This window comes from Prionailurus viverrinus, unplaced genomic scaffold, assembly GCF_022837055.1.
Source record: "Prionailurus viverrinus isolate Anna unplaced genomic scaffold, UM_Priviv_1.0 scaffold_33, whole genome shotgun sequence".
In the NCBI taxonomy this organism is placed as follows: Eukaryota; Metazoa; Chordata; class Mammalia; order Carnivora; family Felidae; genus Prionailurus; species Prionailurus viverrinus.
In genome coordinates this window covers 6,487,736-6,505,019 of record NW_025927604.1, presented here as the reverse complement: position 1 = coordinate 6,505,019, position 17,284 = coordinate 6,487,736, and the positions used below count along the sequence as shown (strand labels likewise).

General features: G+C 42.3%; 1 protein-coding gene across 3 annotated transcripts in view; it reads left to right on the top strand.

Annotated features, from left to right (window-relative positions):
• Positions 1-17,284, top strand: part of MBOAT2 (membrane bound O-acyltransferase domain containing 2) — a 130,067-nt gene that overhangs the window by 70,280 nt on the left and 42,503 nt on the right. The window contains exons 1-2 of one of the 3 annotated variants that reach the window (XM_047845244.1): positions 3,690-3,694; positions 10,817-10,819. The exons of the other annotated variants lie outside the window; for them this stretch is intronic. Of the exons in view, the coding sequence (XP_047701200.1) occupies positions 3,690-3,694; positions 10,817-10,819 (8 nt within the window). Of the gene's footprint in view, positions 1-3,689; positions 3,695-10,816; positions 10,820-17,284 lie in introns of those variants that run through there. 3 annotated transcript variants of the gene reach the window in all.

Below are 17,284 nucleotides of genomic sequence, written 5' to 3'. Positions count from 1 at the left end.
ACCTTTCCCTCACACCATACATAAAACGTCACTCAGAATGTATCCTAGACCTCACTGTGATACTGGAAACTATAAAACTTCAGAAGAAAATATGGGAGCTTTTTATGACTCTGGGTTAGGCAAAGACTTCTTACCTATGACACCCAAAGAATGGCCCACCCAGAAAATTCACTAATTGTCCTTCATCAGAATGAAAACCTTTTTCTCTTCAAAAGACACTTCCAAAACAATAAACAGGCAAGTCACTAGGAGATATTTGCAAAGCATATATATGATTCAGGACTTGCATCCAGAGTATATAAAGAACTCTTACAGCTCAATACTAAGACAACCCAATTTAAAAATCAGTAGTATGGGGCTACAGTCAACAAATACACTCAACATCCACATACCTGCTAGTGCCGTAGTCTGCTCTAAACAAAGATCCGTGATGTGCCTGCCATCCTGGAGTTCATGGTAAAGAGGGGCATGGGGGAGGCAGACAATAGGCCGGTAAACAAATACGGAAGTGAAATTATTTCAGAGAGAGATAGGAGTGAAGTAACATGGGTGCCACTGGAGAGAGCTGAGAGCTGATGATGCACGTGAACCAGGGGGAGAGCCCGTGGGCAGGAGGGAGCGGCCCATGCGCGGCTCTCAGGAGCATCCGGTGTGGTCGGACACCCGAAAGAGGCCCCGTCTGGCTGGTGCCTGTGAGCAAGATCGCCAGTGGTGTGAGATGAAGTCAGAGGGACAGGCTGGGCGAGCTGTAGTTGTAGGTGCCGTGAGAGGACATACTTCCCGTAGGGGGACATACTTCATCAGACTGTGGTTCCGAAGCCGTGTAGCTGGGGTTGTTGGGAGGGTATGTGTAGCAGGAGCAGAGGTCAGAGGGACCGGGAGACCCCACCAGACAACACACGTTGGTAGCTCTGGCCCAGGAGGGGACTGTGGAGAGAGAGGCGGACACATAGGGGTGGACCTTAGAGGCAAGACTAAGGACCGGATTGAGGGTTGGCTGTGGGGCATGAAGAAAAGGGAGGACTTGGCTTGTGGCTTGAGCCGCTGGCGGGGTGGTGGTATTTATGAGATGGAGGAGAAGCAGAGGCCGGTTGAGATGGCAGCGTCCGGCTGGCAGTCAGATGGGCCTGCCGATCGGAGTGAGGCTCTTGAGCCTTGGAATTAAATGTAATCATCCAGGGGGGACATTGTTCATAAAAGAAGACTGAGGCTTCCTTTGAACTTGTCTCAAGTCACAGCCGGTAAGAGGTCAAGCCGGTGTTCCAACTGGTATCACTCTTTACCCCGGAATCAGCTTCTGTGTTTTCTTGAGACACCCTAATTTAAAAACTTGACCTTTCCTTCTCAGTTTCTATGGATCACATGTTATAAAAAGTTGGAGTTTTGTTTTGTTTTTTTACTTTTCCTTGGAAATCCTTAGCACTTTCTTTCACATTCTCTACCTGAGCCGGGGCTTATTTCCTCGTACTGTTTAACTATTCGTGTGACTTCCAGACCTTTCTCTTACAATCCATCATGTACATCAATTAGTCTTAATTATCTGAATAACTATTTCATCCTGTTACTTCGTGGCTCAAAAACCTTTGAAGCCCCACAGAAAAATGACCAAAATACTCATTCAAGAAATTCACGCCCTTCAGAATACTTTGAACCCTGTTTTACCAAGTCAGCGTATTTCCTGTTGTCTTTCCCAGTTTTTGCTAGGTGGGTGCCATTCTGGCCACAGCATGACGTACTGACTCTTGGCTGTACACATCAGCTCAGCTGGGAAGCACCATCCTCTCTGTGTCACTCTTGTTCTGTGTTTGGGGCCTGTGTCCGCGTTGTCATCCTGGGAGCTGTTAGTCCTTTCTGGCCTGTGGTGGTCTTTTCACACCAATTCTGTTGTACCCCGTATTCATCTTCTTGGTACCGTTCACTCGCGTGCACACGTCCCACACGACAGAACCGTACAGAACGCCTTCTCTTGGTCAAGCTCGGTGCTACGCACTGAGGGAGTCGGATGGCTGAGGTCCTCGAGGAGCTCGGTGTGGTGGAGGATGTGGACATCTGAGAAACCGGTTTTTACAAAGGGTGGGAAAGCCATTCTGAGAGGAGATCCATGTATCTCTTGGGATAGGAGGACTTGCAGTTAGAGCTAATCCTGCAAAAACCGACACTGTTACTCAGCGATTGGCTGTCAGACATTGTGACAACATCCCTGACTTGACGGCAGGTTCTTGAACTGGAGAAGTTGTATCTTTCGTTCCTTCTGTTGCTCTATAAAAGGCAAGTGTATTGAGTCAAAATGACATCTTTAACAACCAACTCTAGGAAAACATAAGACACGTGATCTTAAAATGTGAAGAATGGCTATTGTGTGTCTTTAAGAGGGTGTGCTTATAAATGTCATAGTGGAAGGAGCTTTTGTCTTTTTTTTTTTTTTTTTTTTTAATATTTACTCATCTTGAGAGAGGGAGAGCAGGGGAGGGGCAGAGAGCAAGGAGAGAGAGAGAATCCCCGGGAGGCTCTTCAGTGTCAGTGTAGCCCCACACAGGGCTCAGTCTCATGAACTGCGAGATCATGACCTGAGCTGAAATCAAGAGTCAGATGCTTAACTGACTGAGCCACCCAGGCGCCCCATTAGGGGAAGGAGCTTTTAAACTTGGTTTGGAGAGACCACGTGGGTAGATAGTTGATTGATCACGTATTGGTTATTTGAGGATAGATTAAACTGTTAATTGTAATACTTCCGCAGAAACACTGCATCTTAGCACGTGTTACTGCACACGCAGTAAAAAGAATGAGAACAGTATCACATTTGTTAAGAGTCCACTACATTTATAACTGGATTCTTAGAATAAAACTCAGGAAATTCTCAAATAGATTTTATTTTATGTATTTATTTATTTTTAATTATTTTGTTTTAATTTTTGAGACAGAGAGAGACAGAGCATGAGCAGGGGAGGGGCAGAGAGAGAGGGAGACACAGAATCCGAAGCAGGCTCCAGGCTCTGAGCTGTCAGCACAGAGCCTGACGCAGGGCTCAAACTCACGGACCGTGAGATCGTGACCTGAGCTGGAGTCAGACGCTCAACCGACTGAGCCACCTGGGGGCCCCTCAAATAGATTTTAGAAGCCTGATGTGTTGACGATGGTTTTCAGACTCCATTTCGAGACTGCCAGTTGTTTGTAGCAGATTTAACACCCACATTTACCTGAAACTCCACTGAAACGGGAGTAAAATGTCAGAGCTATGAAGTCAGAGATGGAGAATTGGAGATGCCTGGAGCACCTGCAGAGAGGATGGTGCTGTCGGGGCCCAGCTGTCCTGCCCGGGCAGGGGTCATTCTGGGACTGCGCGCAGCTCTGTCATCATGAGCCATGTCATACCTTTTGCCATTGAAACTCTGCGCATGTATGACTTTCATATAAATGGGGACGAAAGTCGAGGCGAGCTCCCTGTGGGATGTTGACCTGGGAATTATCAGCATGCCATTCCCGGGGCCACTTTCAGATGCTGTCGCATAGAAAAATGATTCTTCAGGCTGCCTTCCACTTAAAAACCACTAAATGAAAACGGAAAAACTTGCTTAATCATAAATTTTTAAAATAAGAAATATGAAGAATTTTTAAGCAGTGATCATTCCAAGTCTCTGCTGACTTTACTAGACTTCAGATCTCGTTCGAAATATACTCAGAAATAGAACATGCAGTTTGTTTTGTTCATTTCATTCATTCCTAGGTGAATAGATTATTATGCCTAATAATTTATAGTGTATTTACAGGACTGTTGTGGTTTTCGTGAAAAACTTTACATATATACATACTGAGCATTTTAGGAAGTGTCTCTGGTTAGTTAATTTTGTAAGTACTGTACCATTCTTCTGGTTACCTGTTATGAAAGTCAGTTTTTAAGCTCCTGTAAATTATTTATTGAGTACTTTTCAGACTATATTTCTTTTAGTGCCATCTTTAGGGTTAAATCTAGTGCCCCCTGCCAACATTTAATTTTTAGTTCTTGGCTTATGTTTATTCCTACTGAACTAGATTTTTATTTAAAAAAAATTTTTTTTTAACGTTTATTTATTTTTGAGACAGAGAGAGACAGAGCATGAACGGGGGAGGGGCAGAGAGAGAGGGAGACACAGAATCTGAAACAGGCTCCAGGCTCTGAGCCGTCAGCACAGAGCCCGACGCGGGGCTCGAACTCACGGACCGCGAGATTGTGACCTGAGCCGAAGTCGGACGCTTAACCGATGGAGCCACCCAGGTGCCCCTGAACTAGATTTTTAAAAAAAGGCTAGGCAGACTGGGAAAATTGTAGTTTTGATTATCTAATGTGAAATGGTATATTCTAGAAATGGAAGTTTGCAATTGTGGATAGAAGCTTTCGGATAGATTTTGAGAGAAATAGATTTGAAATGTAGGTTTGGGGAATTATTTACTTATAGGTGTTTGAGTAGCGTCTCTCTGCAAAATTACAGCGATATCCTATGGGCTTCAGTATAATTTGCCAACGAGGAGAGTAGAGGTCAGGGTTGCAGGTACCAGTTTGAATAAAACTTGCTCCCTGACTTAAAGGCTTTTGTGACCCACCAGCAGGTTTAACCTGAGCTTACTGCACTCAGCTTTGCGTCCCTCCCAGCAGTGCCAAGGAAACGGAGGGAGAGAAACGGAGGGTGAGAACCATCCAGACGGGTGGTTTAGCAACACACTATTATATAAGAACAAAATTATCCTTAAAGTGAACTAGAGCCCTATCTCACCAAAGTAATTAATGTGAAAATAGCACCAATGGAAAATCATGACCAACTTGAGCCAACACTGATGGTGACTAACTTGTCCTTGCCCTGAATTGCTGGAATTTCTGTGATCTGCCCGTGTACACCTGATGAGAGCTTTGGATGTTGCCAGGTTTCTTGAAGCTCAGTCATGTCCTGATGCTGTGAGTCTTTAATAATTCTTATTCCAGGGGCACCTGGGTGGCTCAGTCAGTTAAGCGTCCGACTTCAGCTCAGGTCACGATCTCACAGTCCGTGAGTTCGAGCCCCACGTTGGGCTCTGTGCTGACAGCTCAGAGTCTGGAGTCTGCTTCAATTTCTCTCCCTGCCCCTTCTCTGCTCTCTCTCTCTCTCTCTCAAAAATAATAAACATTAAAAAAAATTAAAATAATTCTTATTCCATGGTTGTAATCAAAATAGAGGTCTAGTAAATGTATCATTCATGCCATTCATCCCGTAGAACGAAAGAGGTTTTTGTTTTGTTCTGTTTTTAATTAACTCCTCCATCAATGGATGTTCTTGAAGAAACGTGGACTTTGTTCTAGGTGTGGTGGGTAGCTGCTGGGGAGTCTTGAGTAATGCCCACTGGGAGCTGGTCCCACTTGAGACCTTTTCCCAATGGGCATTACTCAGTCGCGTGTGTGTGTGTGTGTGTGTGTGTGTGTGTGTGTGTGTACGTGTACTTATTTATTTTATTTTGAGAGAGAGAGAGAGAGCATGAACAGGGGAGAGGCAGAGAGAGAGGGAGAAAGAGAAAATCCCAAGCCTGTGGGGCTTGAACTCATAAACTGTGAAATCATGACCTGACTGAAATCGAGTCAGACGCTTAACCAACTGAGCCACCAGGCACCCCAGACCAGTGTCTATTTTGTAGATGGATTTGGGCATGGATATGAGTCATCTGATGTACGATATGAAGATCGATTTGGAGATTTGGGATATGGGGTGTGAGTCATAAACATATATCAAAAATGACTTCCGGTTTTTTGGCAAAGCTGAAAGATGGTGCCATTCACAGTGGTCAAGAAAACTCGAGAAAAGGTGGTTTTGGTGGGATCAGGATTTCTACTTGGAACGTGTTAAGTTCCAGATGCTTTCCAGGCAACACCTAGAGATGTTAGGTAGCTTGTTGGTTGTTTGACTTTGGAGAGGAGGACGCATAGCCAGGCTGGAAATTGAGAATCTGGGAGCTGTCAGTACATAATGGGTATATAAAATCAGGGCCAGCGTGACATCCTCTTGGAAATCAGAAACCGGAGAAGAAAACCAAGCCCTGGGTCCCCAGGCTGAGAAGGAATATGCAAAGGAGATTGTATAAAATGTGTTTATTTCCAAAATACTTTTCAATCAACTTTAGGTATAATTTACCTAAAACAAAACCACCAGTTCAATGGGTTTAGACAAACAAATAAACTGTAACTGCTGTCCAAATCAAGTTAGAGAACATTTTACTCATCCCCAAAGTTTCTTCCTCTCCCTGTGTGATCAGTCCGTCTCTGTTCCTGCAGCCAGTGATCTGTTTTCTGTCACTAGAGAGGAGTTTTGCCTGTTGTAGAATTTTGTATACATGGAACTATATAGTAAGTAATTTTTTGTGTCTGCCCCCCTCCTTTTTTTAAACTCAGTTTAATGTTTTAAAATTCCTGTGTCAGTTGTGTTTATCAACAGATTGTTCCTTTTTTAAAAAAAATTTGTTACTTAATTTTAATGAGAATTAGAAACTGGAGACAAAGCACACTCTAAGACATTTACATAGGAAATGTTTCTGTTTACACAGAAATTTACCAACAAGAAATTCATTTTGTAACTTTATTTATAAGTGTTTATTTGTATTTATTTTTGAGAGAGAGAGAAGCATGTGCATGGGGCAAAGGGCGGGGGGGGGGGGGGGTGGAGAGAGAGAGAGAGAAAGAGAGAGAGGGAGAGAATAGGAGAATCCCAACTAGGCTCATGCTGTCAGCACAGAGACTGACATGGGGCTCAAACCCTCAAACTGTGAGATTATGACCTGAGCCAAAATCAAGAGTCAGACGGTTAACCGACTAAGCCACCCAGGTGCCCCTGTACTTTATTTTTTAATAGAAAGTCTGACTCTGTGAATATCTTAATTAGGTTTTTACTTAAAGTGAACTTAAAATATATTTATATATTAAAGTATGTACTATGATCATGGGCATAATTGTCTTAGAATATATCAGTGTGTATATGTGTATGTACATGTGCCTGTATTTGTATATATAGATACAATTGTATGTATGTGTTTATATTTTATATATGTATATATATTTATGATCCATATCTATCAGTCTATTTCTCTATATGTGCACACATAGATAATATATAAATATATATAATTTTCTTTTTAAAAAATTGTTTTGAAATGTTTATTTATTTTGGAGAGTGAGAGACAGAGAGAGAGCATGCGTGTGAGTGGGGGAAGGGCAGAGAGAGAGGGAGACACAGAATCTGAAGCAGGCTCCAGGCTCTGAGCGGTCAGCACAGAGCCTGATGTGGGGCTTGAACTCATGAACCATGAGATGATGACCTGAGCCGAAGTCGGACGCTTAACTGACTGTGCCACCCAGACACTCCTATATAATTTTCTTATATAACCTGTAGTAAAATGCAATCTTATGATATGACTCAATCTGAAGTATTACATGGTATATGTGTTTTAATGACTTTTAATTGCATTTAAAAGATCCAAAGTGTAGCAATTATTATTTTTAAGGGTTTGTTTATTTTGAGAGAGAGTGTGCAAATGGGGGAGGGACAGAGCGGGAGAGAGAATCCCAACCAGGCTCCATGCTCAGCACAGAGCCCGATGTGGAGCTCGATCTCATGACTGCGAGATCATGTCTTGAGCCGAAATCGAGAGTCGGACACTTTAAACACCGAGCCACCCAGGAGCCCCAAAGTATAATAATTATAATTTATCTTTAAAAAAAATTTTTTTTTAAGGTTTATTCATTTTTGAGACAGAGGGAGACAGAGCATGAACAGGGGAGGGTCAGGGAGAGGGAGATACAGAATCTGAAACAGGCTCCAGACTCTGAGCTGTCAGCATAGAGCCCGACGCGGGGCTCGAACTCACGGACCGCGAGATCATGACCTGAGCCGAAGTCGGCCGCTTAACCGACTGAGCCACCCAGGCACCCCTTATCTTTTAGAAGTAAAAAGGAACACCAGATGGAAAGAGTCCGTCTGCTCAGTTATTAAGGATTCCATGATGGAAGCAAAAGTGGTCCTTAGATACTATAATTTTTTAAAGAAAAAAATCAGATCACAACCTACCAGATTGTTCCTTTTATTGCTGAGTGGCTTTCCATTGTATAGAATATGTGTACTACAATTTATGTATCCTTTGTCCTACTTATTAATGGACATTGGAGATGTTTCAAAATTGGGGCTATTATGAATACAACTTCTAAAACATTTTTGCACGGGTCTTTTTATGAACATATGTTTTCATTTCTCCTGCATGTTGTACAGCAGAAGAGGAATTTCTGGGGCACAGGGTAAAAATATATTTAATTATATAATAAACTGCCAACCTTTTCCAAAGTGGTGATATATGAACCTGTTGCTTTTACAGTCTCACCAGCATTTGGTTTTATCATTCTTTTCAATTTTAGTCGTTCTAGTGGACGTGTAGTGGTATCTCACTATGATTTTAATTTAGATCTCTCTTGACTGATGATGTCAAGCATCTTTCTTGTGTTTATTGACCAGTTGTACACCTTATTTTGGGATGTGTCTGTTCAAATCTCTTGACTTGAACTTTATTATCATTTTATAATTCAAAGGATGAAGCCTTTTGTCAGTTTTATGAATTAGGGAGTATTTTCTCCTAATATGTGACTTGCCTTTTCATTTCCTTAGTGGTGATTTGTTGTTTTTTTTTTTTAATTTTTTTTTTCAACGTTTATTTATTTTTGGGACAGAGAGAGACAGAGCATGAACGGGGGAGGGGCAGAGAGAGAGGGAGACACAGAATCTGCAACAGGCTCCAGGCTCTGAGCCATCAGCCCAGAGCCCGACGCGGGGCTCGAACTCACGGACCATGAGATCGTGACCTGGCTGAAGTTGGACGCTTAACCGACTGCGCCACCCAGGCGCCCCTGTGGTGATTTGTTTTAATTAAGCTTTTAATTTTAATTCCAGTGTAGTTAACAGTGTTATATTAATATGTTTCAGGTGTGCAATGCATTAGTCAGTGCTCCTCCATGCATTAGTCAGTGCTCATCATGATAAGTGTACCCCGGTGGTGATTTTTAAAGAACAGAACTTTGAATTTCTTTTTCTAGTTTATTTATTTTTGAGAGAGAGAGAGAGACAGAGAGACAGAGTGTGAGAATCCAGGCTCCAGGCTCCAAGCTGTCAGCACAGAGCCTGACGCGGGACTTGAACCCACGAACCATGAGATCATGACCTGAGCCGAAGTTGGCCGCTTAACCAACTGAGCCACCCAGGTGCCCCATAGAACTTTGAAATTTTGAAGTCTGTTTATCAAATTTTTGTTTCATAGCTTAGAGCTTTTTGTGTCTTTTCTAAGAAATCTTCATCTGCCCTAATATGTGAACATTTTCTTGTAGAAGTTTTATAGTTGTATTGTTTAGGCTTAGATCACTGATCCATTCTGAGTTCATTTTTGTGTGTGTTATGAGTTAAAGGTTGAAATGAACTTTTTTCTGTATGTAGATCCACTTGTCCCAGTATTGTTAACTACAGATACCATCTTCTCTGTATTGGATTGCAACTCACCCTGTATGTTGTGGCTTTATTTCCAGACTATCTGCTCATTGGTCCATGTGACTAACCTTACACAAGACTCACACATCAGAATACGGACTTTCTTCTTATTTTGCCCTCCCCCTCTGCCTATACTTTCCAAGACCCTGTTTGGTCATATGGTTTTTGTTTTATAGCGTCCCCTGTGTTTTTAAAGCTGTCTCAAAAATTGCATAGAAGTGCAAAGGCTACAGATTAGCCAACAGTGTGTTTGAAAGAGGAGCGCATTTCGAGGTTTCACAACCCAGTATAAGTACCTGACTTCAAGACTAAGTATAAGCAGAGGAGGAGGCAGAATAAGAAGACAGTAAGTTAGTGTTCAGATACGCGAGCCTTTCCCTGAAGCTGAGCTTCAGGTCATCTGAGCTCACACATCTGGGAAAGTGAACGGTTTAATTTGATTTCAGCACATGAAAACAATTACTCATTTGTTAGATTTTTTTGTCTTTATTCCCGATAGGAATTTTGAACCTTTTGGTGATGATGTTACCTCTTGTCCTCCTTTCGGAAGAATTCTTTTTCATTTCCCCTCAGCACTTCTGGTTCATTAATCCCATAGTCCCTGAGTTCTGGGTTTTTCCTGAACAGTCTCCACGCTCTATCTGATACCTAAATGAATAGCTATTTTAGATGTGATTTCTCTTTTTGAAATGAGGCAGTGATTCAACATGTATATTTCTAAAAAGAAGAAAATGTTCTGTTCTATAACTCCCCAATGCGGTTGATTTGATACGAGTAATAATCGTATCAGGATGCTCTGGGCTGCAACGAGCAGAAATCCCAACTCCTGGTACACAATGGTGTGAACAGTATAGAAAGATTTACCTCCCAGAGCAAGAAGTCGTGAGGCAAGGCAGCTCTTTTTTTGTTTTTTTTTTCTTCAACGTTTTTATTTTTATTTTTAGGACAGAGAGAGACAGAGCATGAACGGGGGAGGGGCAGAGAGAGAGGGAGACACAGAATCGGAAACAGGCTCCAGGCTCTGAGCCATCAGCCCAGAGCCCGACGTGGGGCTCGAACCCACGGACCGCGAGATCGTGACCTGGCTGAAGTCGGACACTTAACCGACTGCGCCACCCAGGCGCCCCAAGGCAGCTCTTTTTGATTAGTTCAGCAACTCAGTCTCAATGAGGACATCAAAAAGTTCTACTTTTTGTTCTACGTAACTTTTTTATTCTGCCTTCCTGGCGTATTGATTTGTCCTTCGGCTAGCTGCTTTTACAGGTGAAAGGTGGCTGCTGCACTTACAGATAGGACAGTAGCAAGTGTCATACTTAAAGAAGGAGAGAAGCCTTTCTCCCAAGTACTAACCAGGCCCGACCCTGCTTAGCTTCCGAGATCAGACGAGATCGGGCGCGTTCAAGGTGGTATGGCCGTAGACAGAGAGAAGCCTTTCTAAAAGCACCGTGTCAGGTTTCACTGACCAGACCTGAGTCGTATGCCTACCCATAAACCAGCAGGGAAGACAAGATTGCAGTTGATTGAGTTAGAGTCCTCAGGATCCCCGTGTCTGCCTCTTACAAGGGAGAGAAGGAGGGGTCAGAAGTGAGGTAACTCTCTTACCATCACACAGGATGTAATAAAAAGTGGCGGAGCCATCATTTACATCTAGATCAGTTCTGTCCGGAGTGTATTTGCTTGTCTATGTTTCCGTTTGAAGACATTCATTGAAATTCTTACCTTGAGCATCGCACTCACGATAACGCTGTACACACACGTATTGGCCTGTCTGCTTTTCCTCTGCTGCTGTGTGAGTGTGCAAAGTCAAAGGCTTGCCCCAGCACCTTGCCCTTCTGACTCAAAAGAAAACAACAAAAGTTGGCCGTGCTTTTCCATCAGTTAGGAATGCATTTCAGTTGCAGATAATAGGGAAAAAGAATTCACCACCTAGGATTCTTTCTGGATATTAGGCTACTCAGAATCAATGCAGCAGGTCAACGTGTCATTGAGGAAGCAGGTTTCTTCTCTTGTTCTTTCATGCTGTCTTAGCCCGTTTGCCACCTCACAGGATGCAGGAGGGTTGCTACGACAGCCATCGCATCCATTTTCTAGGCAGAAAGAATTCAAAAGTGTGAAAAGCCACATCGGCTGTGTCTGTCCCCTTTTCTGCTTTCAGGAAAGCTCTCTAGGACTGTACATTAGAAATACATTGTGGGGCACCTGGGTGGCTCAGTTGGTTGAGCACCGACTTCGGCTCAGGTCATGATCTCGCAGTTCATGAGTTCGAGCCCTGCGTCGGGCTCTGTGCTTAGAGCCTGGAGCCTGCTTTGGATTCTGTGTCTCCCTCTCTCTCTGCCTGTCTCCCACTTGTGCTGCTTCTCTCTCCCCCCCCAATAAATAAATAAACACTAAAAAATTTTTATAAAAAGAAACACATTGTGAGCCACAGATAGAATTCTAAATTTTCCAGTGTACACAGTTGAAAAAGTAAAAAAGAAATGTATTAATTTTAATGATATATTTTATTTTACCCAGTATATCCAAAATATAATCATTTCAAAATATAGTCAGTGTAAAAATTATTAACAGTGTGTCTGAAGTTCTTTTTTAAGGCCTCAAAAAGCAAAAGTGTATTTTACAGCTACAGAACATCTCAATTTAGACCAGCCACGTTTCAAGTGCTTCGTAACCACATGTGGCTGGTCAGTGGTACTTTCTAGGGACGCCAGATGCATAAATACACGTGCACAAGTTAACTATAAATGTTACTAATATAATGGATATATAGTTCATAACTTACAAATAATAAAATATGCAATACTCTTTATTGTAAATTTCGTAGAGCCAGTTGATTGTCATAGAATTCTTCCATTGATTTTTGCCAAACTCTTATAACTCACCACCTCTGGTTGCAGTTCAACCATGATATGACGTAATCAGACTACAAATAAATGTTTGGTTACCGACCAGTTCAGTAAAGAAGTTGCTTATGTCGTGGACAAACGAATGTTGTTCTACCAGGAATGTTGCTTGCTATTTCTGTTTATGTTAACAAATAAGATGAAAATGAGACCTTGAAGATGAATGTTGGAATTTCACTCATCTGTCCGTATGTGAGCAACTTCTTTTGCTGCATTGAAATAATAGGTTTTGCATAATGGAAGAGTATTTCCTCTTTCTTTGTTAGTTACACTACAATGGCTATAGTCATGGCACCCTTCTAAAAGATTAATGGGCGTTTCCTTCATCATTTTGTTCAGCATTTTAATTCTAATTTGGGTCAGTAAACCTGCCCATAAATTGGTTAGGCTTTAAGGACCATTACAGTTGCTGTTACAGCTGTTTAGCTGTACTGTTATAGGGTGAAAGCAACCCTAGACACATGTAAACAAATGGGCATGGGTGTGGCCAAATACAAAATTTTATTTACAAAGCTGGCGGTGAGCCAAGTTTGGTCTACAGCCTTTAGCTTGTTGATCCTTGGTTTCAATGATCAGGAAGATTTATATCATTTGCCAGTTTTTGTAGTGTAAATGCTTCACCACGGTAGCTTTAAAGTGACTAACTTGGAGTCCTTGAATGTGGGACTGGGAAGAAATGCTCCATAGCTCACCATTAGATAGTATTTTTGTCGTGCAGATGCAGGAGATGTAAATAGCCTCAAGAGCACAGAAAATAGCAAATGATAAGATGGAACTGAGAAGTGACGAGTTTTGAATATTTAATGCCTTTGTAATACTGTTTATTTAGTTTTATGTTCTATCACTTCATTTTTAATGATGGCTGTGTTTAACAACCAGTTTACAAAAATTCTTAAACTAACAGACTTTCGGAGCTGGCATGAGCCCAGTCTAGGACAGTGGCTACCATATTGGGCAACACAGATCTCAGACTTTTCCAGGAGCCTCATCCGACTTCTGCACGTGTCTCACAGGCAAGATCTGTGTGTCCTGCCACTCTAGCTGCAAGAGAGGCTGGGGATTGGATATTCAGCCTTTGGGCCTCTACAGTAGAGGAAAGCAGGGGACAATGGAGATGGAAATACACATGGAGTAAATCAGCCTAGAATGTCTACTCCAGTTTTGTTCTAGAACTTTTTCCATGATATTATCAGTATATGTTTATATACACAAAAATGTGTGTATATATGGACATCTGCATATGTCCATATATACCACATGGACACCTCAAGTGGGATTATTCTTTAGTTCACTTTTTCTGCTTAAGTGACTTTCATTATGTGTACATATAGGTGTCTCTAATGACTATTACCGAATTCCATAGTGTGGTTTTCTATTTATTATTTCCATTTATTTTAACTAATACTGAATTGGAGACATTTAGTTGGTTTTCTATTTTTATATATTTATATGAAGTATAAATTTCATATTACTGATAGTACTTTAGTGAATATCCATGTGTATATCCTTGTGAATATATGTAAGTATTTTTATTTTTTAGGATAGACTCCAGAAAGTGAAATTGGTAGTTCAGGGAGCATGTACAGATTCTGAGATGTACTGCAAAATCACTTGCCAAAAAAAGGGCTGTTTAAAATTTTGTCCCACCAACGACATCTAAGAATGCCTGTTTTCCCTACCCAAACTGGATATTGCCTATTTTTAAACTTTTGGCAGTGATGTTGGGCAAGTAGTATTCTAATATGCATTTCTGGATTATTCCTATGAATTCCTGATCATTCTTTATCTTGAATCACATTTCTTTTTTTTTTAAGTTCATTTTTTTTTAATAATCTCTCTATCCAACATGGGGCTTGAACCCACAGCCCTGAGATCAAGAGTCGCACACTCCAACAACTGAGCCAGCCAGGCACCCCTCACTTATTTTTCTAAATGGACTGGCTTTATAATTTTTTTTAACTCTATAATTTACTCATTCACATTCTCATCCATTTTCACTTCATTTCTTAAGTGAAATCTGATTTCTTAAGTGAGATCTGTTCATAATCTGGATTTTTGTACGTGTGCGTGTAGTGTGAACCAGGAAACGATTTTCTTTTTATTTCCGAAAGGAGAGCTAACTTTCTAACCTCTTTTACCTCATTCCTCCTTCTCCCACTCATTTCTGATGCCCACTTTATAGTCATAAACAGAAACTTCTAGTTGGATGAGTCTTTTTTTGAACTTGTCTGTTTGGTTAATCTTTTGATCTATTTATGAAACAATACTACTTCATAAATCACTGTGACGTGCTCTTTTGTCTGCTGGGATCCGGCGCGTCCTCCTCACCGCGTGTTTACTCAGTGTTCCAGAAGTCCTTGAAAGTCAGCTGGTCAGGTCCCACCCAAAGTATTGTTAGGATTTTGATTGGGATTGTGATGTTAAATTTAGAGATTAATTTCAGAAGAATGGGCTTTATGTTATTGGAATTTTCAAAATAAGTCTAAAATTAAGTTAATCTATAGTGACACATACACCGTTCCTTTCCTACTTCAAAAACTTCCATATCCTTTCTCCCAGGAATCTGTAGTGTCTCAGGCCAACAGAATACTTAGTGTTTTGGTAGATTTTTTTTTTTAAGATTTTTTTTTTTAATGCTTATTTATTTTTGAGAGAGTGGTGAGAGACAGCATGCATGCACAAGTCAGGGAGGGGCAGAGAGAGAGGGAGAGAGAGAATCCCAAGCAGGCTCCACACTGTCAGCACAGAGCTCAGTGTGGGGCTTGATCTCACAACTGTGAGATCATGACCTGCGCCAAAAGCAAGAGCCAGACGCTTAACCGACTGAGCCACCCAGATGCCCCTATTATTATTATTCATGGTTCTATGTGTTGGCTAGATTCGGCGGGACAGTTTTTGCTTGAGTTCTTACGTGGTTGCTATTAACTGTTGGCTGGAACTGCAGTCATTTGAAAGCTTAACTACTTGACATCCAAGGTGGTTTCCTTCCACGGCTGGCGGTTGATGTTGGCTGTGGGCCGGGAGATCAGCGGGGATTGTTACTTCTCCACGTGGGTGCCATCTGCTCACACGGGTGGTGGGGCTCAGAGTGCTAAGGACAAGCATTTGAGATGGAGAACACTGCAAGACTTCTTCTGACGGGGCCTTGAAGTTTCAGGAAGTCATTTCCATTATGTTCTATTTGGTAAACCAAGTTATTAAGTCCAGCCCGGATTCTAGGGGAAGAGAATTCTATTCCAGCTCATGTTCAGAGCTGCATGTGCAGTAGGGTTTTTACTGGGGGTGGTGACCTGTACTCTGGCCTGCGCAGTTTACAGTGCATCCTGCATGAACAGTATTCTCACTTCCTCTCAAGACCCCCAGGGTGTCACCTCCTTACGGCATCTGGCGTGACCCCTCCATCTCATCGTCTAAGTCAGGTCTGCTATGGATGAGGCTTCTTCAGTGTGGTTCCTCAAGGACAGCTCTTGGCCATGTGAGGACCAGTGCGCTAATGGGGCCGGTTTTTGCATCCCTCCCCCCAGTACCCAGTATATAGTGGTGAACAGTGATAGGATACTTGTAGTAGATCCTTCTGTTAAAAAAAAAGAAGAATGCAAGTCGCTTAGCAATCTCTGGTCCATAGTAACTGTGGGATCCAGATGGACACCTGTTACCCATGCCTTGAGTGGTGCCCCCATCTAGTCCCTGTGAGCTGGTCTCAGTGGCTCTTTATCCACACCCTGAGCTGTCCTTCCTTTTTATACAAGAGGTAGCCAGATTTTGCCGTTGAATAACTTTCTCAGCCCACTACCTACCAGTAGATAACTGGGGACGTGAAAATCTCTTCGTTTTGAACTGTTTCTCCCTTGGAGTCCAGTCTTGTGTAACTCTCTTGAAAACTGATGCGGGCTTCCTGTGTGTCCAACTAGAAATCTCCTGCATTTGACCGAAGCCACACCCACAGACCTCTTTCAGACAGTCTCCCTTTTCTTTGCTCTGAAAGTGCTGTGGGACAGCATCCTCCAGGTTCTTGTCTAGCAGAGTGTCTAAGAGGCATAACCTTGAGATTCGTGGCAACTGCTGTTTTTTTCTGAGAGGTTCTCTAAAGGTGTGCCCTTACGTCTCCCTGAGGTGCCATGTGGAACAGTACCTCTCGACTCATCTTCACTGTGATTGCTTGAAGAATATTTTGTGACCGGAAAGATTGTCCTGAGCTCTTTTTTTTTTTTCTCTCTCTAAATTCTGCTAAACACCTGAACACTTCTCTTTTTTAGTTCATTGCTCTGTATCCATATTTTGTCGTATGTGCCTAAAAGGAACCCGTTAGCGCTTCTGGAAGGTATGCTTTCTATTTTCCACATCAGAGTGAGCAGCAGTGTTTCTGTAGCTTCCGATTACAATTTCCTGACTGCTCTACATGTTCACTAGCAATTCCCTTCAGGCCTTTACTGCTTCCACCTGCCACGCGATCCCAAAGCCCGTACTGTGTGCTCCAGGTTTTTATTATGGTAGCACCCCATTTTCACTTACCGATTTCTCTTCTGATTATACCACTCTACCAAACTGCAGTGGCCTCAAACAAGTAGGTATGTTATTTTGCAAATGACATTGTGGGTCAGGAATTCTGGAAAGGTTCAACGGGATAGATCGTCTCTTTTTGATAGGGCGTCTGCGTCGTCACCCACACATCTCACAACGTGGTGTCTGTCTCACTCTCTCTCCTACGTGGTGTCTCATCCTCCAGAACTTCTGCATGTGGTGATCTCCCCATAGTCACCCTTCTTTCCTGACCACCAGCTTCCAAAAGGCAAGAAGTAGAAAGTTCCAGGCCAATTGCGGGCTGTCCTCGGAACTAGCACAGTGTTACTGCTGTAATCTACTGGTCAG